This window comes from Armigeres subalbatus, chromosome 3, assembly GCF_024139115.2.
Source record: "Armigeres subalbatus isolate Guangzhou_Male chromosome 3, GZ_Asu_2, whole genome shotgun sequence".
In the NCBI taxonomy this organism is placed as follows: Eukaryota; Metazoa; Arthropoda; class Insecta; order Diptera; family Culicidae; genus Armigeres; species Armigeres subalbatus.
In genome coordinates, this window is record NC_085141.1 from 355,115,421 (window position 1) to 355,141,197 (window position 25,777).

Below are 25,777 nucleotides of genomic sequence, written 5' to 3' on the forward strand. Positions count from 1 at the left end.
GAATATCTTTAGCAATTTCTAAACGAATTTCTGGATTTATATACGAAGTACTTTCCAATAAACTTATGTGGTGTGATGCGGCAATGTCCTAGTTGAGGATCTAATGTAAACTTTTACTGTGGAGATACAAGCTACAGCTATTAGGATGTTCACACCATCAGTCTGACGCTAGCTAGCATTGCAAAAAAAACCCTAAAATTTATAAACAGCATAATATGCCTTGCAGCCTGATTTTTTTTACCAGCTCAAAATTCTTCACGCCGATTCACGTAGCCGCCGCAGCCGCCGAACATAGCTCACGGCGTGACGTCGCCGACGCCAACGCCGCCGGTGTAAAAATGGCCTTACGCCGCCGCCGTTCACAAATACTTCGGCGCACAGGTCTATCGCAGTACAAATAGCACGTGCTATCAAAGCATTCACCGCCAGAATCCACCACGTGGTGGCCAAATTTTCAAAAATATTAAAGTAACTTTTTTCTGGAGGTCTGTTTTTCTTAGTTGACTATCTGGCGCTTATTTTTCGTTGCAACTAAAATTGAGCGGAGGAGTAGATTTTATTATGAGCGGTACAATACAAAAGTGCAGGCGACGTTGCACGGTAGTGTATGCGATGTACATGATTTTCAAGCGAGTTATTTTGTTATTCATTGCGACAAACTCTGTTTGACAGATAATCCGACTTCATTAGAGTTTGCAGGAATATGTAATGTCAGTAAATGAAGCTGGAATGAACTCGTAAAACAGCCTACCCGAGAGAGCAAATCGATAACTAATTTTGTTGTTGTGAAATCGCCTTATTTTGATAACTCAGGATGATATCCTTTTGGTCGTTTTAACGGTTAAAATAAAAAAATGTATAGCAGAAAAATCTTACTGTGACATCGCCATTCTTATGCGATATTTTTTTTTGTTCGGGATGAGCCACTGCGTCCATTTCATTGAACTTTTGTAGTGTACCCGTGTCATTTGTTTAGTGCATGTCTTTCTGCTCCATTTCTATTGAGAAGAAATGAAGTAGTCGTTTTTTATTCAGATATTTCTTAAGCTTAATGTAAGGCCTCTTTAGATTAAGGTACCGCTATTTATACCCTTCGAGAAATGGCTTATACCAACTCTTAAAGGCGCGCCCCTCAATCAGTTTTGGCTCAACATTAAGTGGGATAATACTAATTTTGGGCATGTATCGGTACTGAAGCTCAAACATATTTTTGCTTCATCTTATGAGATCCGAATTCATTTTTGTACAGAGATCTGATTTCATTGCGTTTGAGCATTTCTGAATCTCACCTTTACACAGAGCTCTGATCAGTCAGAGGGTTCAACAGATCCTCCAAATTCGTATCCGCTTCTTTTCTAATTAATCAGCGCTCTGGAGCTTGAAGATTCATGTCGTCGGCTTCGAAGCCAGCCTAAGATTGAGTTACGTTTTTATAATTTACTCCATTGACTCCATCCAGAGAGGAAAAGATGGGTCATCTAAAAGCAAATTATAGACGTTCCATACTCTTCCGACCATCACTCATAAGAATTAACAAGAATAGTAAGAATTAGAGCACAGTGTGGTAAATCTTACTCCGTAATGCTCCACGAAAAAGTTTCTACCCAGCATTACAGGCTCCGTTAACTGCCTGGCTAATTGTTTCACCCCCCAGGCCATTCATCCCCTCGGCACGGGTCGCCTGACACCTTGGGATTCGGAGTTAGGGACATCATATTGTCAGCTTCAGTGTTCAGTGTTGTACTGAGCCCAGCGTAACGGGAAATTCCGTCCCATGCTCCGAGTGTCCTCCAAAAACCGATTTGAACAAAACCTGGTTGAGCGCAAGCCGGTTCAAGTTTATATGAAAACTAGTATGGGAAACTGCACCTTTTATTACGCTGGCTAGAGTGCCTCCCCTCCAAACGAAAAGAGAACCCGCATAGCTGGAAGCAACATTCCAGAGACTTCACTGAACGAATACCGCATCGCTGGAACATCCATTGATTTCGTAACGCAAAAATAGCATTTTATACCCCACTCACCCCCATGTCACACTTTTTGTTTGAAGCATCTGCCCCTGGTGCGATAGTGTAGACTAGACTAGACTAGAAGTATCTGCTCCTGGTGCGATAGATATCACAGACAAATTCTTGGTACATATTTTGTTGAATTGCACGTTTCACTGATGCCTTCTGAGAAGCCCAATTATCATACTAAAGATTCGCAACCTCGATTAAAATCGACTCCCAACTATTGGAACGACCATTCAATATGGATTGTCTATGGAGTTGTCTATGGTCTCCCCCCTTGCCATCGCCCAATGATAGAGTGGCAGAATCAGAATAATGTTAAATTCAAGCTCGCCATATCAACTGTCATACAAACCTGAAACGACCTGTGCACGGCAAGCTTCTATTCAAACCAGCCCAAACCATCGGATGACACCCAAATTGTAAATCATATTCGACTTAGCGTGGCGGAGCAAAATTATTTTTTGAACCACCCTAGTTATTAGTTTGCTGCTGCCGGTGCCGTTGTTGACATGCGCTCCGCGATCAGTTTTTAATCGTTTTTTTTCGGGCAAAAACAGCAGTTTATAAGTTTTCGGTTTGAACAAGTGACTGATCTCGAAAAGTGATGTTTAATTTGCATTCCATCAACATTTCGGGCTGCTCAAGTGCGAAGAAGTGAGTAAAAACTTGATTTTTTCAGTGCCCTTTGAGAAGAAGTGAAGTGCAGTGGTAAACCCACCAAATCGCGAACGGCTAATAAATTGGCACGAAACTGATGATTTAGAATATTATTCGAGCCGAAATACATAGGACTCTTTGGATAAACATGTTCATTATCACGGGAAGTGAATAAATATGCTGTGAACAGGTTAGTAATTTGAATATTAAACTATTGTTCAAAGCTGTTCGATGAATTCGAATGTTGGTGGGAGAGGAGTGCGGGAGGTGTGGGGTTGACCCGTAGAAGGTCCGGTGCCATATTGACTGCCATCGTGGTACTCTTCCAACAATGTCCTTAAGGTGCAACTGTCCAGAATTCAGAAAACATCACCTCGCACTTTCAGAAGCACCAATCCCAACAAAGAAGCGGAAATTAGCCTTCCAAAGGCATTGGTTTGTTACTAGGAATAACTTAAATCTATAATTTGATAACCTATCTATCTGTTTACACTACAAGTTGATAACCTAGATTGCATCAAGTGCCCTAAGGTTGGCTGGTCAGATGTGACGCAATGGACCCTAAACTTTTCTATACTCTCACCAAAGCGTTCCACAAGATTTTTTATTCCAGCCAGATGGTGGACCTCGGATGTTCTAGTCCTGGGAGGGGTGTTGAGGATCATCCCAAGGAATTTGTTTTGGACCCGTTGACCTGGGTCTTCGCCATGTTGATACAAATCTTCCAGCTGGTGAGGTACTCTGTCAGGACGTCCAGGCCTCCCTCCATTTTCGTTCTCGAATTTCTGTTTTTATCGGTTTTTGATTGCATCGTCGATGGAGCTCAGCATTCAACATTTATTTATTTATTAGCATTCAAGATCAAGTTGTGAGGCTACCAGGCCCGAACTATAAAACGTAGACATTCGGTTGATGAATACGTGACTCGCCGATATCGATCCTAGACAACGACTGAGTAATTAATTACGCCGATCAGCTTTCTGCCTTTTCAGTTGGTGGTGCCGTGCTCCAGATGTAAAGCTGATCGCGATATCTTGGTGATATCCTTGTGGTGACAAACAATGACTCTCGCACAATTTAGTTTATTTAATTAATAGTTTGATAGTTAAATGACCGGTCGCAATTGCTGTTGGATTTGGAAGGTCGGTTTAAAAATCAAACTAAAACTGAAACTATCAGTTCGCCACGCAGAAATTCAGTTTCATTTTTCGAGCACTTTTTGAAACTGATTTGCAACTGCTTGACTGACATATGTCATTCGAGAATAATAACGTTAGAAACAGACATCATTGGTGAGCAAGCTGCTCACGAAAATATTCAGTCAGCTGACTGTGCATTTATTCAATACTCCTCTTCTCTCCAATGGCATTTAAGGCAAACGTGCATCTGGTTGTCTCGTTTTGATTCCTTACTTATGAGCTGAAAGAGAATGGCAAGTCAATACGAGCAGAGAAAAATGATGCCATCGGAACTTTTTCGACTTATTAAACTTAGAGCAAACGTTCAATTTCGGATCGTTTATTCCTAAATAGAAATATTTGAATATCATCTAAATTCCAATCTCCAACCATATTCATATTTTATATAATAAATCTATAAATAATTCAAAATAACGTGTTTGAGTGCCCAGAGACGATTTTGTATATTTATTCAACACAAATACAAACACGCATACAGACAAAAAATTGCTGGAAGCAAAAAAGTTCAATATAAATTATGTTCTCAACTAAATTAAAAACAATAATATTTGGTTACACTTACCTTAGAAACAAAACCAAAACATAAACAACCCACTGAAGCAAAAGAGAGCGGGATAGCAATCGATAACAAAACCGTCTGATGGATACTACTCATTCATACGGCCGCGCACGTCATATGCACAATCTGACAACTGACGAAGACATAGAAAGCTGGCAGCAGTAGAACGAACTGTAATCGAAGACGACAAAGTAAAATTTTGTGCTAAGTGTGTGCCTGGGGCACAAATTATCATCAATTTTCCTACAGTTTCCGGAACTTTTTATTAATATTCCGGCACTAGTTTTCAACAGTGAAATCCACTCTAGCAATTGGTGTTAAAAACAACCAGATTTGATTTTGGTAAGTATGGTGTTTTGTGATTTAAGCTATCTTGTTGTAACTTCATATGGTGGTGGATCGGTCGAAAAGTACGACTGCACCAACCAGCAGAGACATGTATCTGATCTGACTCATTATTGTCTGGTTAATCGCGTTGATAATGTGTAGTGGATTACCAAGCGTACAGAGCAATTCGTCATGTCGCTTAGTTAAGTGTGCGATAATGTTTTTTGAACATGTTTGCCATCCGATCAAAAAGGTAAACTCCCGTGAGTTGTATTATCTCTTTTCGGTTTCAAAGGCACAACTGCGTCGTGTATCAAATTTCACTAGGCCTCGAATGGTATGTTGTAATGGGCTTGTTTGATTAACTTTCATTATCGCGGATGGAAATAGTTAACAAAAACATTGCAATACAGAGAAATATCAAAGTGAGTTTGATACATTTTTAGATTGATAGAATTTAAAAACTATTGTAATAAAAGTCATTAAAGCTTGACGATTGCAATAACTTTATGTCACCAATGAACTGACATTGAGTATTAAGGGAGTAATATGAACATAATAGGGTGTTCAATGATATGCAAAAATATGTGAAGAATAATAAAACAATTTTCTGATAACTATTATTCAGGAAAGATAATCGCCAAATAGCAAGCTTTTGGCGAGTTTGCCGTTCGCTACGAAAACATCTTCGTGGTAGGAGATTTCAACACCGATATGCTCCGTCCTAGCCATAGGCATGTGCGGTTCGAATTGATGCTTTCTTGTCATTCGTTATCGTCACTGATTGAAGAACCAACATTCTTCCACTGTGGAGGGTTGTCACAACTTGATCTCCTTCTAACCAACAGCAGCGGTTTTGCAATTTGGGCAAGTCAGTTTTCCAGGGTTATTCCCACACGATCTTATTTTTGCGTCCGTTGACTTCAACATCTCTCGTGTGTCAAGTCGATGCACATATCGTGATTACGTCAATTTTGATCCGAATGCTTTGGAAAATGCGCTAATAGCGCTTGATCATTCAGACATCTACATTCCCGGATTGCTGGAAGCACGCGAAGGTTCTGCCACTGAAGAAGAATCCGTTTCTGAACTGCATCACCAATCTACGTCCAATAAGTATACTTTGCGCCAACAGGACAACAGGCTTTTGTCAGATTTCCGGGCAGGATTTCGCCGCCGGCAAAGCATCAAAACCGCAGTTCTTCGAGTGTACGATAGCCTGGAAATCACCGAATCGATAAAAGAGGTATATTGCTGTTACCAGATCAGGGCCGTAAACCTTATGGGGTCGTATCTGTATACAACGGTTTTCTGTGGCGATTGTTGCTCTGATAGCGTTGAGGTGCCGTATGGTATACCGCAAGACTCAGTCCTTGGTTCACTACTTTTTAGTTATCACATCAACGATCTACCAACGGTACTGAAGTATTGCTAAATTCATTTTTTTTGGTTCTGATGTTGAGCTTTATATTACTCGGCTTGGCCCTTGCGCAGAGAACTTGTCAGAATGGTGAATGAGGATCTTGAACATGTGGCAGACTGGTCACGGCGAAACAATCTTCGAGTAAATCCAGCTAAAAGCAAGGCCTTGTTCGTCACAAGCCGACGTCGTATTGTTGGTAGATTTACTGCACCCGTTCCTGGAATCGTAAAATGGATGGTCAGATCATCGAATGCACAGGAAGTCGATAATGTTTCCCACCCGAAAAAATCCTAGACTGGACCGTGAATAAAAAGCGCCATCTCCGGATTGACAATCATACGCCCTGCAAACCTAAACTGCAAACCCTAAATAATATTTACAATACATGAAATAATAGACTGCTGGAATACAGTTAAAGCAGCCATTAACGACGCAGCGGATAACAACGTCGGGTATGGTATGTGGGACGAAGTCGACGGAACGATTGGTTCGCCGAAGAGTGCAGACAGATTCTGGAGGAGAAGGACGCAGCGCGGGCGGTCGCACTGTAGCAAGGTACCCGGCAGAACGAGGAACGTTATAGTCAGAAGCGGAGACAGCAGATCCGCCTTTTTCAGGAGAAGAAACGCCGCCTGGAAGAAGCGGAGTGCGAGGAGATGGAACAGCTGTGCCGTTCTCAAGAAACACGCAAGTTCTATCAGAAGCTCAACGCATCCCACAAAGGCTTCGTGTCGTGAGCCCAAAATTTGCAGAGATAAGGATGGGATCATCTTGACGGACGAACGTGTGGTGATCGAAAGGTGGAAGCAGCACTACGAGGAACATTTGAATGGCGCTGAGAGTACAGGCAGCGAAAGTCAAGGCAGCGGAGGAGATGACTACGTCAGTTCAGCGGACGACAGCCAACCAGCCCCCACGAGGGAAGTTAAGGATGCCATCCAACAGCCAAAGACTAATGAAGCAGCTGGTAAGGATGGTATCGTAGCTGAGCCCATTAAAGATGGGGGCCGGGGAAAAGCTAGCCACTTGACTGCACAAACTGATAGTCAGAATCTGGGAAACTGAACAGCTACCGGAGGAGTGGAATGGAGGGGTTACATGCCCCATCTACAAGAAACGTGACAAGCTGGAGTGTGAGAGCTTTCGAGCGATCACCATCTTTAATACCACCTACAAAGTGATATCCCAGATCATCTTTCGACGTCTGTCGCCGTTAGTGAAAGGGTTCGTGGGAAGTTATCAAGCCGGCTTCGTTGTCGGCCGCTCCACAACGGACCAGATTTTTACTATACGGGTACGGCAAATCTTTCGAAAATGCCGTGAATACCAGGTCCCAACGCACATCTGTTCATTGATTTCAAAGCGGCATACGACAGTATAGACCGCGTAGAGCTTCCCGGGGAAGCTATCAGACTGATCAAAGCAACGGTGGATGGTTTGCAAAACGGTGTAAAGATTTCGGGCGAACACTCCAGTTAATTCGAATTGCGCCGGGGATTAAGACAAGGTGATGGACTTTCGTGCCTGTTGTTCAACATTGCACTAAAAGGTGTCATGCGGAGAACCGGGTTCAACAACCGGGGTACGATTTTGAACAGATCCAGTCAATTTATTTGTTTCGCGGATGACATGGACATTGTCGGCCGAGCATTTGCAAAGGTGGCAGAACTGTACACCCGCCTGAAACGTGAAGCACCAAAAGTTGGTATGGTGGTGGATGCTTCGAAGACAAAGTACATGCTTGTGGGCGGAACCGAGCGCGACAGGGCCCGCATGGAAAGCAGTGTTACGATAGACGGGGATACCTTCGAGGTGGTCTGATAACAATGTTAGTCGTGAAATGCGAAGGTGCATTATCTGTGGAAGTCGGGCCCACTACGGGCTCCAGAAGAAACTGCGGTCAAAAAAGATACGCCACCGCACAAAATGTGTCATTTACAAGACGCTAATAAGACCGGTAGTCCTCTACGGACACGAAACATGGACAATGCTCGAGGAGGACTTGCAAATACTCGGAGTATTCGAGAGACGGATGCTTAGGACTATCTTTGGCGGCGTGCAAGAAGACGATGTGTGGCGGCGACCCAGTATCCAAAAGGTAGCTAAAGCCGGAAGGGTACGATGGGCAGGACATGTTGCAAGAATGCCGGACAGCAACCCTGCAAAGATGGTGTTCGCAGGTACGGCAGGTACGTGACGACGTGGAGCACAGCGAGCAAGGTGGGCAGACCAGGTGCAAAACGACTGGGGCGCATTCGAGGATGGAGAGATGCGGTCTCGAACCGTATATTGTGGCGTCAAATTGTTGATTCAGTGTTATCTGTTTAGATGTAAACTAAATAAATGAATGAATGAACATGGAATAATGGAGACCAAAATCCGGCGAAAATTCTGTCCGGAGCTGTGAGACAGCCTTTTGTTGATGGTTCTCCACTTTTGATAAAAAAAAAAGTTGCATAACAAGGCTTAAAACACTTTCTCTTGATGTAAATCCTAGAAATCCAATACAGGAATCTTAACCAGAACCCAATTCGTTTTCTTTTTAGTACTGTTAATTTCTTCATCGCAATAAATGCCAAAAAACGCATCGCTATCTCTAACACTCGAAAATCACACGGCTTGAGCTTAAGAATTAGAACGTTATCTTTCTTCATGCTAGTAAAAAATGCCATTGAATTGTAGCATTCTTCCTTTACTGATAATGACGGTGTCCCCTACTATTTATTTATTCAGAGGTATACATCAGCAGACTAAGTTAGATTCAGTGACGTTAAAAATATGTATACTTATGTACCAATAAAAACCCTAATCTAAGTTAGGCTTCTTAAACTGCATTGAATTCAGTCCATCTCACGGTCATCCTCAATTTCAGTAACGTAATATAACTACCTGTGAGCTCGCCGTTCCCTGTCGGACCAACGACACATGTCACGCGAAGGAACGGGCCTATCCCGCAGCGGAAGTGGCGGCACCAGCAGCAACAGTGGACCACGCGATTACGGTGCAACCAGTAGTGGAAGTAGCGCGGCCATGGCGTCGACCGACGCGAACAACTTTGGCGGATTCAGTCCGACGGAGTTTATCTCGCTGAGCGAATCGATTGCCGCCAATACGATTTTCGTGAAGCAGAGCTGGCAGTTTTTGGAGAAGGCCAACAGGACGGTTGGAACGGCGAAGGACAACCAGACGCTGCGGGATAAAGTGTAAGTAGTGCAATGAGCTATGAAGAAAAGTTTTTAATGATGAAATTTGTTTTTCGTAGACATGATATTCAATCAGGAACCAATCAGAGGATATCTACCACCAGCAAGGATTTGCAGCGGTTGACTGTTGTGGTGAGGCGAGGCGACAAACAACAGAGGCTTCAGGTGGAGAAACTGACATCGGATTTTACCCATGTAGTACAAATGTATTCCAAGAGCCAACAGGTAAGTTTCCAGCTGATCAAGTGTGAGAGGAAACTGAGTCTAAAATAAATCGCAGGTTATCGCTGCCAGAATGAAGCAGGTTCTGCTGGTGAGTGCTTCCCAACAGGACGACATAAACCGGGACTTGATGGGATTTGGCGATGGGAGTCAACAGCAGCAGCAACAAGAACAGCAGCAACGTCAACTGCAGATCCAGCGGGATCTGCAGTTCGAACAGGATATGCTGCTGGAACGAGAACAACAAGTGCGTCAGATCGAAGCAGATGTGCTGGACGTTAATCAGATCATGAAGGAGCTTAGTAGCATTACCAATCAGCAGAGTGAAGTAATCGGTGAGTGTGGATGGATCTAACTGCGAAATGCTGCATCAGGAACGTTAAAAACAGTCTGATTAGAAAGGATTCTAAAATATTCTTCTCGATCTTTGTGCTGCTCTGAGACGTTTATAAGTCAATTGAGCGCTTGTCTGAGTCCCATGAAGGCGAACGTAGTATCAATTGGAGTACAAGGTTGCTTCAAGTCATTCATAGTAGAATGAGTACTCATCTGAGTCCCATGAGGGTGACCGCAGTATGAAGCTAAGTACAACATAATTGCTCTTAGGCATACATAGCGGATTGAGCACTCGTATATCCTTAGTTACTTTTGTTTTCTTCTCTTCAAGCGAAATAATCAGAAAAGAATTTTTGTAAGAAAGTTAAAAAAAAATTATCCCAAAACAGGGGTGACATTGCGCATCTCGAATCGAATCTCTCGATTCGTACGTTTTTGCATTCGTTTCGAAAAAAATGCGGCATTATGTATTTCGTTCGACTTCATTCAGTCGCAGTACAAGATTTCGAATGGTGCTGTACTAGCTCAATCGAGTATGTTCTGTCAAACGAAATGTAAACAGAGAGAATAAGAGATAACTGTCTCCGTGTTTATTATGCCGCCCGCTGGAGAGACAACCTTCAGCGCATTGCGAATGTGAGTAAACAAAGAGAATAAGAGTAATTTCATCTACGTGCAGCATGTTGCCTGTTGGAAAGGCATCCTTCAGGGTATGAATTGGCAGTTAATTTATAAACAAGCAAATCGTGCTCAATGACTATAAAAGCCATATTATTTATTGAGCAGTTGAAACCGATTAAAACATTATGCCGATACGACATGTTTTATAAATTGAGATAAAGTTACGACACAAATTATAAGTTTTATTATTAATTGCATATTATTCGGCAACTCGACCGTACGAAAACCATTTTTTTGTTAAATGTCTTGGCTGTGCATATGCACAGCACATGTTTCGAAATGGACAAATTGATATAAAATTTGCGAAAAAGAATCCACGTGTCTTGGAGAGACTCGAACCCTCAACCTCCTACTCTCTAGATAGGCGTGATAACCCCTACACAACAAGACCACTTAAAGGTCACGTTTGCGGAAAAGCATTCAGAATCCGAGTACCAACCTCAACCACGGTTAGCTCGTTTTTGCAAATTGAATATCTTGTTTGAATTGTCCAATCTTCACATGTGCTTTACTGTTGTATATCCATAGTCAAGCGAGTGCACATTGTTTATAAATCGAGAGGATCACACTCTATGCCCCCAACAACAGACTGGGTGAATTTGTGCAAAAGGCTTGCTTGGCTAAAGCATTTGATTACTTTGATTGCTCTAATTGTAATCAAGTGTCGGTCTTCCACCGTCATTTGTCGTCTGAGTACACGCGACCGCATGCTTAGAGCAATCAAACTCATCAAATGCTTTAGCATTTTTTATATTTATTCGAGTTTATAACACAGATCCAATTTTGAGCTAAATAATTTAAAGCTAAAGAAGGATTCGATAATAAATTACTTCGATGTTTCCATGTGTTTCAGTTAAATGCACTTGGGTCATCTCTTGCGCGTTTTTTTTTTAACTTTTTTTAACTTTAACTTTTTTTCAACTATTTTTACGTAGATTTTCCCCATAGATTTTTCACGCGTTTTATCGAAATTGTCAAGAAATACGTGAAAACTGCAAAAAATCGATTTAGGTTGAAGTCGTTTTTACGAGGATTTCGGGATAATTAGAGATTGTTTATTGTCTGGAAACTATAAAAAAAAGATATACTAATGACATTCTTTCCTTCAAGATACAATAATGAAACATTTATTTTCTTCCCGTAGAGAAATAATAATAAATATAATGAAAAACTTTCAGCAAGAAATGACTCTCGAACAACATTCGAAAGCTATAAAGGTGACGAGTGATTTTCATTCGACTTGAGTCGTTTTTCAGTGTGCTATCGAGTCTCCATAATGCCAAAACATCTCGTTATTCTTGTACCTCATCGAGCATACTCGAACGATGAGTCGTTTTCGAGATCGAATCGAAAGCCGTAATGCCAAACATGTTCGACTCGATAGAATTACGTTCGAATCGAGATGCACAATGCCACCCCAGCTTGTTGGTCGTCGATTAACCGCGACAAACAGGTGCGACACCTGCATTTGGTTTTAAATGTAAAACCTTGTAAAACAATGCTCGCTTAGCCAAAAAGGTGATCATAGCATTCTCTCGCTAATTTTGCGCTCATTTTTCTTCGTTAATGGAAACTATCATGACGATCGTAAACAGTAACAGTAAAATTCAGCGGTTGCATTACTTTCATAACTTTAAAATATTTCCTAATCTAAACCTAAGATGACAATCCATCTGGGAGGATATTGTTCTTTGGGTTGATTAGGCTAATAACGTACTGTTCCCAGAAGAGAAGAACTGTTACAGAAACCAAAGTGAATATCCGCTAAGTTGTGAAGGCCGACAGAGGTCCTTCGTAGCTTTGTTGGTTGAAAGCACCAGTCTAGCGTACTGAGGGTCGTGGCTTCGAATCTCATCAAAGAAAAAATGTTACCAGCAATCCATCAAACTCTTCCACATAATTACATGTCCTTATTCCGATAAGCGCCTAATTCCGTTCACGCAAGACAAAATGATAAATAATAAAGAGTTTTTGTCTAAAAACAACAGAAAAATATCCTTGTACTTTTTTATGGTTATGTATGCATGAAATGAAATGAAAACCAGCGTCATTTTTAGCGAATAATAGTGAAAATTTAAACAAAATTAGTTAGTCATCACTACGAGCGCCATTTTGACTGTTTTCATTACCCGGTTGCTAAGAACGTCTGTCATAATATTTAAGCATTTTTAAGTGTGTTTGAACAGCAGCATAACAAAAGACAAAACAAATAACATTATAGCGTATTACCAAATTGTTGCCTGTATTTTCCCAATAGAAAATGCTGAAAAGTGAAAAATAAGGGTACATCTAAATCTACTCGTATAAGGGTACATCTAATAAGGGAATAAGGGTACATCTTCGGAATAAGGGTACATCTAAATCTACTCGTTCCTTATTCCGTTCATTGGGTTTGAAGGATGGATTCCGAAAATTCCGTGTTTGAGAATATAATCTATGAGCAAGAAAAGGTACATCGTACGTGAAGACATATGAATGGTAAACATTTGAAATTATATCCTGCAAGCAGGCAGACAGAAAGGAATTCCGTTAACGACTCTACTCGAAAAGGTTATGGGACCTTTTTCAACTCGTTCCGGGAAAATACAGATTTTTCAGTTAATGATTTAATGATGATTTATAAAGTGTTTCCGGAGAATACGGACTGTTTTAAACAGCACAATCCATAATTGCGGCGTTCTTGTTTAAAAGCTTTATCCGGAAATTTCTTGGCGAATTTCTATAAAAAAAAACACTGCCCTCTCTGAGCTGCAAATAACGTTATGTTTTAACGAAATGCGTGAATACTTCGTAGAAGTAGGGTTATCCGGTACTTTAAAGAACCGGAACTTTAAAAAATATTCAATTTGAACGAAACAGTGGTACCAACAATTCCAAACAAACAGGGATATAGTTTTGGAAGGTTCAGGTCTGAATTAAAGGCCTAGTATCCAGGCTCTAGTCAAAATTACGTTGTGGATAAGGTGTAAAACGATAAGGAATCGTATCTGTCCTTTTCTGTGGTACAAATGCAACTGGGCAGCTAGCATCAATGTTCATGTTGAATATATCTTGAATATAGTGAAGCAAACGAAAAAACAGTCAACTTGGCTATACTAAGGAAATATCATTCATTGTATTTTAAATTTGGAAGGAAATTACATTTTAAGCTTTTTATTTGCAATATTATAATAAATGATGGATTTGTGAGAAAAATGATCCTGGTATTAGCATCTCTAAGAAATCAAATGTTTTTCGGGTGATTGGGATTAGGAACACGAATGAACGGAATTAGGAGGTTGGTACTCGGATTCTGATGGCTTTTCCGCAAACGTGACCTTTAAGTGGTCTTGTTGTGTAGGGGTTATCACGCCTATCTAGAGAGTAGGAGGTTGAGGGTTCGAGTCCCTCCAAGACACGTGGATTCTTTTTCGCAAATTTCATATCAATTTGTCCTTTTCGAAACATATGCTGTGCATATGCACAGCCAAGATATTTAACAAAAAATGGTTTTCGTGCGGCCGAGTTGCCGAATAATATGCAATTAATTGCATCCCAACATATTTTATTTTCAATTGTATATAGGAAATGACACTATGTAGCGAAATTGCAGCGTCAAAAAACTAAACCTCTATTTTTTAGAGCTTTTAGACATAGCGCATTGTCTTAGATGAACGGAATAAGGGCACAGCACGGTACCCGAAAATTAGACAATTAACTTTGGTTGAACAAAAGTGAATATGTTTATACTTCTTTGACGGCATCTTTTTTTTTTTTATTTTATTATTTTTTTTTTAACTAATTTTATTTGCTAATTATCTAATACATGCATTCATCTCTTAGACTAGGTGTTCCGTGTTTTCTTAACACTATCATCCTTATTTGCTATGTTACGCTTTTAGTTATTATTAATACATTTCAATTGCCTCTGGCAGTTAGAATTTTTCCTCTGGTTGAATTGAACCATGTAGGAATTACAATGTTTTCAACTTAAACTAATCTTAACCTATTTTATACTAAGGGTACAAGGAGTTAATCGTTGCAATAGAAGATTGCAACGATTTTTATCTAAAATTGGAAATTATTTTGTTGGACATTTGTTGCAATGTCTCAATATTAGAAATTCTATGAAGTTCATTGGTACTATACCAAGGAGGCAACTTCAGAATCATTTTCAAAATTTTATTTTGAATCCTCTGGAGTGCCTTCTTTCTGGTATTGCAGCAACTAGTCCATATTGGCACAGCATACAACATGGCAGGTCTAAAAATTTGTTTGTAAATCAAAAGTTTGTTCTTAAGACAAAGTTTTGATTTTCTGTTTATAAGTGGATATAGGCACTTAATATATTTGTTACATTTGGCTTGAAGGCCTTCAATGTGATTTTTGAAAGTAAATTTTTGATCTAGCAGAAGTCCTAAATATTTAGCTTCGCTAGACCAATTAATTGGAACCCCATTCATAGTGACAATATGTCTGCTAGAAGGTTTCAAATAAGAAGCTCTCGGCTTATGTGGGAAAATTATAAGCTGAGTTTTGGAAGCATTCCATTTTCCATTTTTGCAAGTAAGTGGAGAAAATATCCAAACTTTTTTGCAATCTACTACAAATGACACGAAGGCTTCGCCCTTTGGCTGAGAGGCCCGTGTCATCTGCAAACAAAGATTTTTGACACCCTGGTGGTAAATCAGGTAAGTCAGAAGTAAAAATGTTATACAAAATGGGCCCCAGTATGCTGCCTTGGGGGACACCAGCCCTTACAGGTAATCTATCAGATTTAGTATTCTGATAGTTTACCTGCAGCGAGCGATCTGATAAATAATTTTGGATCAGTTTAATGATGTACAGAGGAAAATTAAAATTCATCAATTTTACAATCAAACCTTCATGCCAAACACTGTCAAATGCTTTCTCTATATCAAGAAGAGCAACTCCAGTCGAATATCCTTCAGATTTGTTGAGCCGAATTAAGTTCGTAACTCTTAATAACTGATGAGTGGTTGAATGCCCATGGCGAAAACCAAATTGCTCATCAGCAAAAATAGAATTGTCATTAATATGAACCATCATTCTATTTAAAATAATCTTTTCAAACAGTTTGCTTATTGAAGAAAGCAAACTGATTGGGCGATAACTAGAAGCCTCAGCTGGATTTTGTCCGGCTTCAAAATTAGAACAGCTTTGGCGTTTTCCATTTATCTGGAAAGTATGCCAAATGAAAACATTTGTTAAATAAATTAACCAAAAAGCATAAAGAGCTCTCAGGAAGTTTTTGATAAGTATGTAGAAAATACCATCATCATTTTTTTTTTTTTTTTTTTTTTTTTTTTTGTCTCGTAATTCGTTTCTAAGCGATTTTTTTTAATTCGGCTGGTGGTGACACAGTTTCGACCCTTTATTGTTTTCGAAGACCGAACGGTGGAATCGGTAAAGATCAGATTTAAAGTGATCACTAGTGATGTTCAGTTTAATCAGTTAGGGTTTAAATTCAAATGTGATGACAATATGGTGAAACGTAACATGGAATGTGAAACGTAACATGGAATTGGCCGGATGCTTTCCAGTAGTATCAAGAACCTACGGCTTGGATCAACCATCGAAGCTAGAATATGCCTAATTTCCTATACTGAAGCTGACGATAAAAGCTGTTTTTCATAACGATAATGGGTGAGTTCGTTTCATGCTACACTAATCGTATCTTCATTCCCTAACTACCGTCGTCGGGGGTGACAATGGGTCAAATAGGGGTGAGAATGGGTCACTGTTTCAAGTACTTAGAATGCTTGTAGAATAGAATAGATAGAACTAAAACATAAGAGACCTTTTTGAACGATTTAGCCATCCGACCTTCAGGCTGCCGGTGAGAGCGATGACCCATTCTCACCCCCCACACCCATTGTCACCTCCGATGGCGGTACTGGTTTTTACATTGTTGTTTCGGTGATTTGATAGAATTGAACAAGAAATGTACACTCTTAAGAGCTCCGCACATATATTATTGCACTTGAACAATTTCCTATAAAAAATTGTCAAACGAAAAACAAACGTCCCTGTTTGCTAGACTCTGTACTCCATACTACGATAAGCTAACTGTCGTCTGTCAAAAGCAAGGAGAACTTAGTAAACCAAAGTAATATGCATTTATTAAGTCCTCTATTGTCTTTTACATTTATTAATTGTTGAAATAACATATATTTTAAAAATATATATTCTGAATTTCTAATATTGTTTGAAAACTTTAGGTTTTTATATTTGAGAGTTTTGATTTTTCTATCACGGATTCCTCATATTTAACATTTACTATTCCATATAGTTCAATTGATTCAAATAGCGTCTATTTTTACAAAATTGTATATCATATAAGTCATTCTTATCGTATATGTCCCGAATATTTAAAATTTCAATAGTTGGTGTCATAGACAATCCATTAATTTTACAGTGTTTTCTGATTAATATAAATAAGTTAAATATTCGTATTATGCTGTGAAATTGTGCACTGTTTCGTGCAAATGGCTGTTATTCAAACAACAATATTTCATTTGATTTTTCATGGCTCTTCGAATTTTTCGTTGACATGCGTGAAAAACGCCTTTTGCGGAAACGAGTCCGTTTGTTTCTCATCAGAGAAATATATTTTATTAAAAACTTTGATCCTGAATTTCGTAGTCAGCATATTAAAAGTTTGCCCAATTACGCTTATTATATTTATTGCATTCACCATATTAAAAAAATGTTTTATACTTCCAGTTACAATGGAAGAACTTTTGCAGAAATATACACTTGAGCAATATCCTTTTTAACATTATTTAAAATTTGCAGCTTTCAAATACACTCCTAATCGATAAAGAATACGAGGAGCAACACATACATATTAACATAGATATATTTTCATATTTGCTTATTTACATATTTTCGTACTCTCATATGCTCAATTTTTATATTTTAATGCTTTTTTTTATATTTTTCATCATGTTTTCATATTTTTGTATTCTTATGTTTTTATATATTTAGTTCTCCATATTTTCATATTTTTTGTTTCGATATTTTTATATTGTTTCTTTACTTACATACTTGAAATAATTGTAAGGACGTGGCTAGGTGTGTGGAGGAAGTCGTGTCTACCTAATTGTAGATTATGGCAGAATCCACAATGTTTATCTCTACAAATCTACCTACGATTGTGCAAGGATTCATGCTCTGCTATGCTATTATTATTAATTATTTATTTAGTTTTGTATTAGTATTATTATTATGCATATACAATTCGATGGATATTTTCACATTTTTTTCATTTCATTCAATCTGTAATTTCATTTTCAGGAATAGTATGATGAAACAGCATCCATGCGTGAATTCCATATTACCGGATTATTGATTTGTAATCTGCAGAAAAAAAACTCCACAAGTATAAAACACGATACTTATCGTCTTCCATCTAATCATGTTCATTACGGTCGATTCTTCATTCTAACTCACAATCAAGGGAACAAGTATTTGGTTTTGGGGACAGCAACAGACCTTTTTAACAAACTTCTAAATATTTTAGGTCTTTGCTCGCAAAGTTATAGAATACATAAAATTCTAAATATTTGTCACATTGTCACATTGCTTCTTATCATGCATGTATTTAATTTTAATTATAATACATATGCTATATATTATATCAAGACAAAAAATATATCTATAATATATTTTTTCAGTGTATTAACGATTGCTAATGTCGTTAGGAATAATATTTCCTACACCTGCCCGAGGTCCAGTAATAGCGGTATTCTTTAACTGAAACGACACCGTATTACGTTGTGCTTACAGGAAGTAGTTATTAATAAACTAAATTTACGATAATATTTTGTTTCAGAGTAAAGAATTGGTGCACAGTAGCTTCCTGGGTTATCTGCTGGATAACTATTTCATATATTTTCTACAAATTCCTAAATATTCCTTATTATTTTACTGATTTGACTGTAAATATATGATATGGGGTTGGGAGGGTGCATCAGGGCATCAATGAAGTTACAACTGGACAATGAAGTGGTAGCCAATCGGAGTCAAGGAAGGAAAGTATTAGTCGTTAGCGTCTATTACTTTTATCTCCAACAGTTGTCTACCAGTTGACGCGCCCTTCTTCAAACAAACCATCCCGTGGAAAGCTTGATAAGTATCGCAAATTTCATTATTCTTTTGTTGGGTCATTTCGCTGGAAGGAGATTCTCATTTTCCCGTGGGTTTCGTGTAAGTGTCTCTGCTTACAGGTCCACCACCCCCATTTTTGGCCCTTCATACAGCAATATGTTGAATTCAAAATAATATTGAAATTTGACCTTACTGTTAAGTGGAACCGCATGCAGAGCAAGACTCCAGCCAGGATGGTGGCTTACTACATACATACATACATAGTATGTAGAAAATACCATCATCACCCGGGGCTTTCATATTTTTAAATTTTCTAGTAATAGATCTCACTTCATCCAAATTAGTTCCCAACGAAGGATCAAAAACATTATCTTGATTGAGAATGTCTTCGAAGCTCCGTGTAACCTGATCCTCAATTGGACTAGTGAGACCTAGACTAAAATTATGGGCACTCTCGAACTGCTGAGCAAGTTTTTGAGCCTTTTCGCCATTTGTTAATAAAATTTTATTTCCCTCTTTAAGCGCTGGAATTGGCTTTTGAGGTTTTTAAGAATTTTTGTTAATTTCAAAAGGGTTTCGAACTGGGATCCAACTTCGAGACATTATTCTCAAAGTTGGTATTTCTCAGAATAGCGAAACGTTTTTAATTTCATTTTGCAAATCTCGCCAAATAACTTTCAACGCGGGATCGCGAGTTCTTTGGTATTGCCTTCTTCTCACATTTTTAAGACGGATCAGTAGCTGAAGATCGTCGTCAATAATAATGGAGTTGAATTTAACTTCACATTTCGAATTGCAATGCCTCTGGCTTCGACAATTAAATTTGTCAAAGATACGAGCGCATTGTCAATATCACTTTTGGTATCGAGAGGAATATCAACATCAAAATTCCTATCGATATATGTTTTATATAAATCCCAATCAGCTCTATGATAATTAAAAGTAGAGCTGATTGGATTATAAATGGCTTCTTGTGAGATTTCAAACGTCACAGGAAGGTGATCAGAGTCAAAGTCAGTATGAGTTACCAATTGGCCACACAGCTGACTTGAATCCGTTAAAACTAAATCAATTGTAGAAGGATTTCGACTGGAAGAAAAACAAGTTGGTCCATTGGGATATTGAATAGTATAATATCCCGCAGAACAATCTTCAAATAAAATTTTACCATTGGAATTGCTTTGAGCATTATTCCATGAACGGTGTTTGGCATTGAAGTCACCAATTACGAAGAATTTGGATTTGTTGCGAGTCAGAATTTGAAGATCAGCTTTCAACAAATTCTTTTGCTGCCCATTGCATTGAAAAGGCAAGTAGGCTGCAATGAAGGAAAATTGTCCAAAATTTGTTTCAACAGAAACTCCCAAGGTTTCAAAACTTTGGTTTCAAACGAAGAAAATAATTTATGTTTGATACGTCTATTAATGACAATGGCGACCCCACCACAGGCGCTGTCAAGACGATCATTTCTGTAGATAAAATAGTTTGGATCTCTTTTAATGGAGAGTCCTGGTTTTAAGTACGTTTCAGTTATAATGGCAATATGCACATTATGAACTGAAAGGAAGTTGAATAATTCATCTTCCTTACCCTTTAGAGAGCGGGCATTCCAATTTAGAACTTTCACACAATTATTTGGATCCATTGAAACGGAGTCCGATAACAATTTTTTGTGTGTACTTTATACCAACCTGAACAGCTTCAGGAATGGTATTTGCTTTGAACATTGCATCAATCATATGATGCAATTGTTCAGTTAAAAAATCAAAATCGGAAGCAGTCATGCTACCTGTATCGGCAACATGACCGTTATTTTCCGTTGGGACATGGGTATAAACCTCATTTTGAGAAGAGAAATTTTGTCTACCAGCAGCGATGTTTGCATACGTGGGTACATTCGAAAAATTGGAATTTACTGAAGTGCTTGCTACCCGTTGACGAGCGGCAAAATTTGTTTGTGAATTGTGGTGGGTATGAATTGCTCGACCGGTAACCGGTTTCGAAATTTGAGCGTTTGAAAAATTTCTACCCGTCGAATCTGGGATCCGATTGGAATTTTCCGTCATCAATTTTGCACGGAATTCAAAACTTTTTGCGTGAAGGGCATTCCCAGAAATTGGATTTGTGATTGCCCCCACAGTTTGCGCACTTAAATTTATTGGAATCTTCTCTCACAGGACATGCGTCCTTGGTGTGAGAGGTTCCACCACAAATCATGCATTTAGCATCCATGTGACAATGTTTGGTTCCGTGACCCCACTTTTGGCACTTACGGCACTGGGTAGGGTTTGGAAATTTCCCCAGGCCTGCGGAAATGTTCCCATGTAACACGGACATGGGACATAATACAGGCCTTTTTCCAAACTTTTCATATTATTTAGTTCACTTTTGTTAAAATGAACTAAATAAAATTCTTGAGAAATGCCCCTCTGGGAAGTACCAGAATGGGATTTCTTTTTCATCTTAATTACTTGGACTGGTGAAAATCCAAGTAATTGAGAAATTTCAATTTTAATCTCATCCAGTGATTTGTCATCACTGGGGAGACCTTTCAAGACGACTTTGAACAATCGCTCAGTTTTGTCGTCGTATGTGAAGAATTTATGGCGCTTGTCAGTTAAATAGTGAAGAAGACGTTTGCGATCGTCAAAGGATCCCGGCAAAACGCGGCAGTCACCTTTCCTAGCAATCTGAAATGAAACCTTGATCCCCTGAAGGTTACTCAAAATCTCATTCCGGAAGCCAGAAAACTCGGCAACAGATACCACAATTGGCGGAATCCTTTGCTTTTTCGCATGAATCGAATCACCTGGGCTAGAGGTAGATTCGATTTGCTCAATATCATCATTAATCAAATCGAACTGATTGCTCAGATATCCCAGATCATCTTCCGTCGTCTGTCACCATTAGTGAACGAGTTCGTGGGAAGTTATCAAGCCGGCTTCGTTGACGGCCGCTCGACAACGGACCAGATCTTTACTGTACGGCAAATCCTTCAAAAATGCCGTGAATACCAGGTCCCAACGCACCATCTGTTCGTAGATTTCAAGGCGGCATACGACAGTATAGACCGCGTAGAGCTATGGAAAATTATGGACGAGAACAGCTTCCCTGGGAAGCTTACCAGACTGATCAAAGCAACGGTGGATGGTGTGCAAAACTGTGTGAAGATTTCGGGCGAACACTCCAGTTCGTTCGAATCGCGCCGGGGACTAAGACAAGGTGATGGACTTTCGTGCCTGTTGTTCAACATTGCGCTAGAAGGTGTCATGCGGAGAGCCGGGTGTAACAGCCGGGGTACGATTTTCAACAGATCCAGTCAATTTATTTGCTTCGCGGATGACATGGACATTGTCGGCCGAACATTTGCAAAGGTGGCAGAACTGTACACCCGCCTGAAACGTGAAGCAACAAAAGTTGGACTGGTGGTGAATGCGTCAAAGACAAAGTACATGCTTGTGGGCGGAACCGAGCGCGACAGGGCCCGCCTGGGAAGCAGTGTTACGATAGACGGGGATACCTTCGAGGTGGTCGAGGAATTCGTCTACCTCGGATCCTTGCTAACGGCTAACAACAACATTAGTCGTGAAATACGAAGGCGCATCATCTGTGGAAGTCGGGCCTACTACGGGCTCCAGAAGAAACTGCGGTCGAAAAAGATTCGCCACCGCACCAAATGTGTCATGTACAAGACGTTAATAAGACCGGTAGTCCTCTACGGACATGAAACATGGACAATGCTCGAGGAGGACTTGCAAGCACTCGGAGTATTCGAGAGACGGGTGCTTAGGACCATCTTTGGCGGTGTGCAAGAAGACGGTGTGTGGCGGCGAAGAATGAACCATGAGCTCGCCCAACTCTACGGCGAACCCAGTATCCAGAAGGTAGCTAAAGCCGGAAGGGTACGATGGGCAGGACATGTTGCAAGAATGCCGGACAGCAACCCTGCAAAGATGGTGTTCGCTTCCGATCCGGCAGGTACGAGACGGCGTGGAGCGCAGCGAGCGAGATGGGCAGACCAGGTGCAGAACGACTTGGCGAGCGTGGGGCGTACCCGAGGATGGAGAGATGCGGCCTCGAACCGTGCATTGTGGCGTCAAATTGTTGATTCAGTGTTATCTGTTTAGATGTTAACTAAATAAATGAATGATTGCTCAGTTCGATTGGAGAAGAATTATTTCCGATATTAGAGTTAGAAGGAATATCTGAATTCTCCAGCTTCCTTCTATTTTTTCCGCGCTTGGGCAGGACGGTCTTGAAACCTTGTTTCTTTGAAGGAAGTGGAGAATTCAGAGACTCCCCCTTCCTCTTGTTTTTATTAATGCTCATGGCTGAGCGTGGAGACGTGACCTTCTAAGAGGTTTTTTCCCAGAACGGTGTCCCTGCAGGATTACCACCGCTTGTCGGAATTTTACTTCCGCAAACGGGTCCAACGTAAAACCTCTTTGACGGCATCTCATTTCTTGTTTTCTACTGAAAACACAGTGATCAGAGACTGCTCAAATGGCCTGATCAGTGAATCATTCAGCATTACCAAACCAGAAGTGTAAGGTACGATCTCCCTTTTCTGGGATCTTTCAGGTTGAATTATTTCAACTTCTTTGGACATAGGATATAATTGTGCTTGCCACACAATTGGCTTAAAAAGCTTTCAATTATTAGATATGCAAGTGCGTCTAGACTATTAACATGAGAGCCAATTAAAAGCTAATTACCATCTACAAAGGCTTGCAAATATCCTAGAAGGATAAGACACGATAAGATACAGCAATCTTCCTCTTCATCACCTGAAGTTATCTGTTGAACGGGATCTTTCTCCTATATCAAATTGAAATTCATAAACGTAATCAATGTTTCTCCATAGATACCATCGAAAACACCATCGAGCACACCGTGGGAAACGTGGAGTCAGGTCACACTGAACTGGCCAAGGCGGCTGAGTATCAGAACAGATACCGCCGCAAAGTTATGTACCTGTTGATCATCGCCATCATACTGGGAGTCATTATCACCGGAATCATCGTGTCCAGGCTGAAACACTAGACAACCACGGAGGCCCTGGCGGACTTTGGTTGCGTTCTTAGTTGTTAAGGAACATATTATTTTTATCGAATGTTATTCCTATCATTACTAGATAGATAGTTATTAGTCTAACGGTTTTTCAAATTGCGTTTTTCTACTTGTGTATAGAGAAGATATTTCGAGCGGGCTTATAGAAATACAAATATCCGGAGCGGAGAATACTGAAAAAATCTGATCTAATAGATATAAAAATAAAATGTTCTGTTTATTATAATTAATAAAAATATTTAATCTTCCGCAGTAATAAAGCATGGTATCAAACCTATTGAAGCACGAAGTTCAGGATAACCAAATACAGAAAATCAGCATATACACATCATAGAAAATAGCTTCATAGCTTCATCGGATCCGTTTGCGCTTATAATGCCAATTCAAAAAGACGATTTCTACAAACACGTCAATGTTCACAATAGCAAATATACGTATAAAAATGAAGCGTTAAATTCGTTTACCCCCAGTGGATTGCAAAGAAATACAGCCTCTGTAGTTTTTTTTTTTTTGTTGAAATCATTGTTTTGTAACGAAACAATCATACGACTTATTGAGAAATATTAAATAAATATTAAAACATCAACTGCAATACATAACTTGTAATTATTTGCTGCATTATGACAAAGTATCGTCCTAACACTGTTCGCCGCAGAACATATCGATCGAATTAAGTTCGCTGTCGTACGAAGTTGATACTTACCAGGCTGGGAAGACCACTAGAGATATGAGATTTGCCAACTTAGCTTTGTCAGCGATATTGATATTGTGGAATGTAACTTAGAGAAGATTGAGGAAGTCTCCATCCGGCTGAAGAGGGAAACTAAGCGGATCGGACTTATCATCAACACGTCGGAGACAAAATACATGATGGGAGCAAACTCAAGAGAGGACAACGTTAGCCTTCTATCACGATTTTGTACCGGTAGTGACTTAATCAAGATGGTTGAAGAACTCGTGTACTTAAACTTACTGGTTACCTTAGTAAAACATTACCAGCAGAGAAATTCGGAGCCATCCATCGATCATCGTGAAAATAGGGCGACTGCGATGGGCCGAGCACATAGCCAGAATGTCGGACTACAACGCGATAAAAAATATACTCGTGAACGACAAGCATAAGAAGATGAGTTGCCCAGCAAGCAAGGTGGAAAACGATTGGCGGACCCTCCATGGTTGGCAATGACTGTATGTATACTAGAGTGGGGCGTCATGGTCATTTTTTCAAATCAATGGTTTTTCGAAGCCAATCTGGGTCCTGAACAACTGTGCAGAATTTGGGACCGATTGGTTGCTTCCTCGCTTTCCGCATCGCGTTTGAAGTTTGTATGGAAATTAGTATGGGAGAACGTATATTTTTGCATTTCTACTACTAGAGGTTTCAGTTCATCGTAAACCAAGTGGCACATTGCGTTAAAGTATAACCGGAAGGATGCAGAAAAACTTTGCTGAAGAAGGCACGTTGCTGGAACGTCCTCGAAAAAAGTTATAACTTTTCGAATATTGAGTGTTCAAACCATATGCATAAAATCGTTTATTCTGCCACCACTGCCGTACTACGTGGACCAATAATTTAACTGAGTGTTATATCAAAATAATCGATCTTATAGGGCTTTATAGCTAATGGGAGCTATCCGGAATTATTTCACAAAGAAAAAAAAACGATAAGAAGGAAGATGGGTTTTGCCCTTCGATAACCATAGGTTGTCCGGTAGTGCTGGCAGAAACATTGATTTCTTGCATATGGTTTAAATAATCAATTTTCGAAACGTAATAACATTTTTCGTAGACCTTCCAGCTACGTACCTTCTTCGGCAAAGTCTTTCGGCATCTTCCAGACTATATGCTAACGTATTGAGTCACGTGATTGATGATAAATTAAAGCCGGTAAGAGCAAAAATGTAAAAAAGTACGTTTTCCCATACTAATCTCCATGTAAATTTAAAACGCGATGCGGCATGCGAGGTTGCAAC

General features: G+C 39.7%; 1 protein-coding gene across 2 annotated transcripts; it reads left to right on the plus strand.

Moving 5' to 3' along the window:
- Nucleotides 1–4,562: 4,562 nt before the first annotated feature.
- LOC134226126 (syntaxin-7) lies at nt 4,563–24,396 on the plus strand. 2 transcript variants are annotated; one of them, XM_062706698.1, is made up of 5 exons: nt 4,563–4,772; nt 9,053–9,383; nt 9,443–9,608; nt 9,664–9,940; nt 23,599–24,396. In XM_062706698.1, the coding sequence occupies exons 2-5, from the start codon at nt 9,106–9,108 to the stop codon at nt 23,775–23,777; spliced, it is 900 nt and encodes a 299-aa protein (XP_062562682.1). In that variant the 5' UTR covers nt 4,563–4,772; nt 9,053–9,105; the 3' UTR covers nt 23,778–24,396. The 2 variants fall into 2 exon arrangements, with proteins under 2 accessions (XP_062562682.1, XP_062562683.1); XM_062706699.1 differs by lacking the exon at nt 4,563–4,772 and adding an exon at nt 4,881–5,010.
- Nucleotides 24,397–25,777: the final 1,381 nt, after the last annotated feature.

Excerpts from the sequence above, each read along its gene's own strand:
- LOC134226126 (XM_062706698.1), top strand. The coding sequence starts at position 9,106 with ATGTCACGCGAAGGAACGGGCCTATCCCGCAGCGGAAGTGGCGGCACC. Across the intron at positions 9,609-9,663 it reads TGTATTCCAAGAGCCAACAG|GTTATCGCTGCCAGAATGAA; the intron begins GTAAGTTTCCAG and ends AATAAATCGCAG. Across the intron at positions 9,941-23,598 it reads TCAGCAGAGTGAAGTAATCG|ATACCATCGAAAACACCATC; the intron begins GTGAGTGTGGAT and ends GTTTCTCCATAG.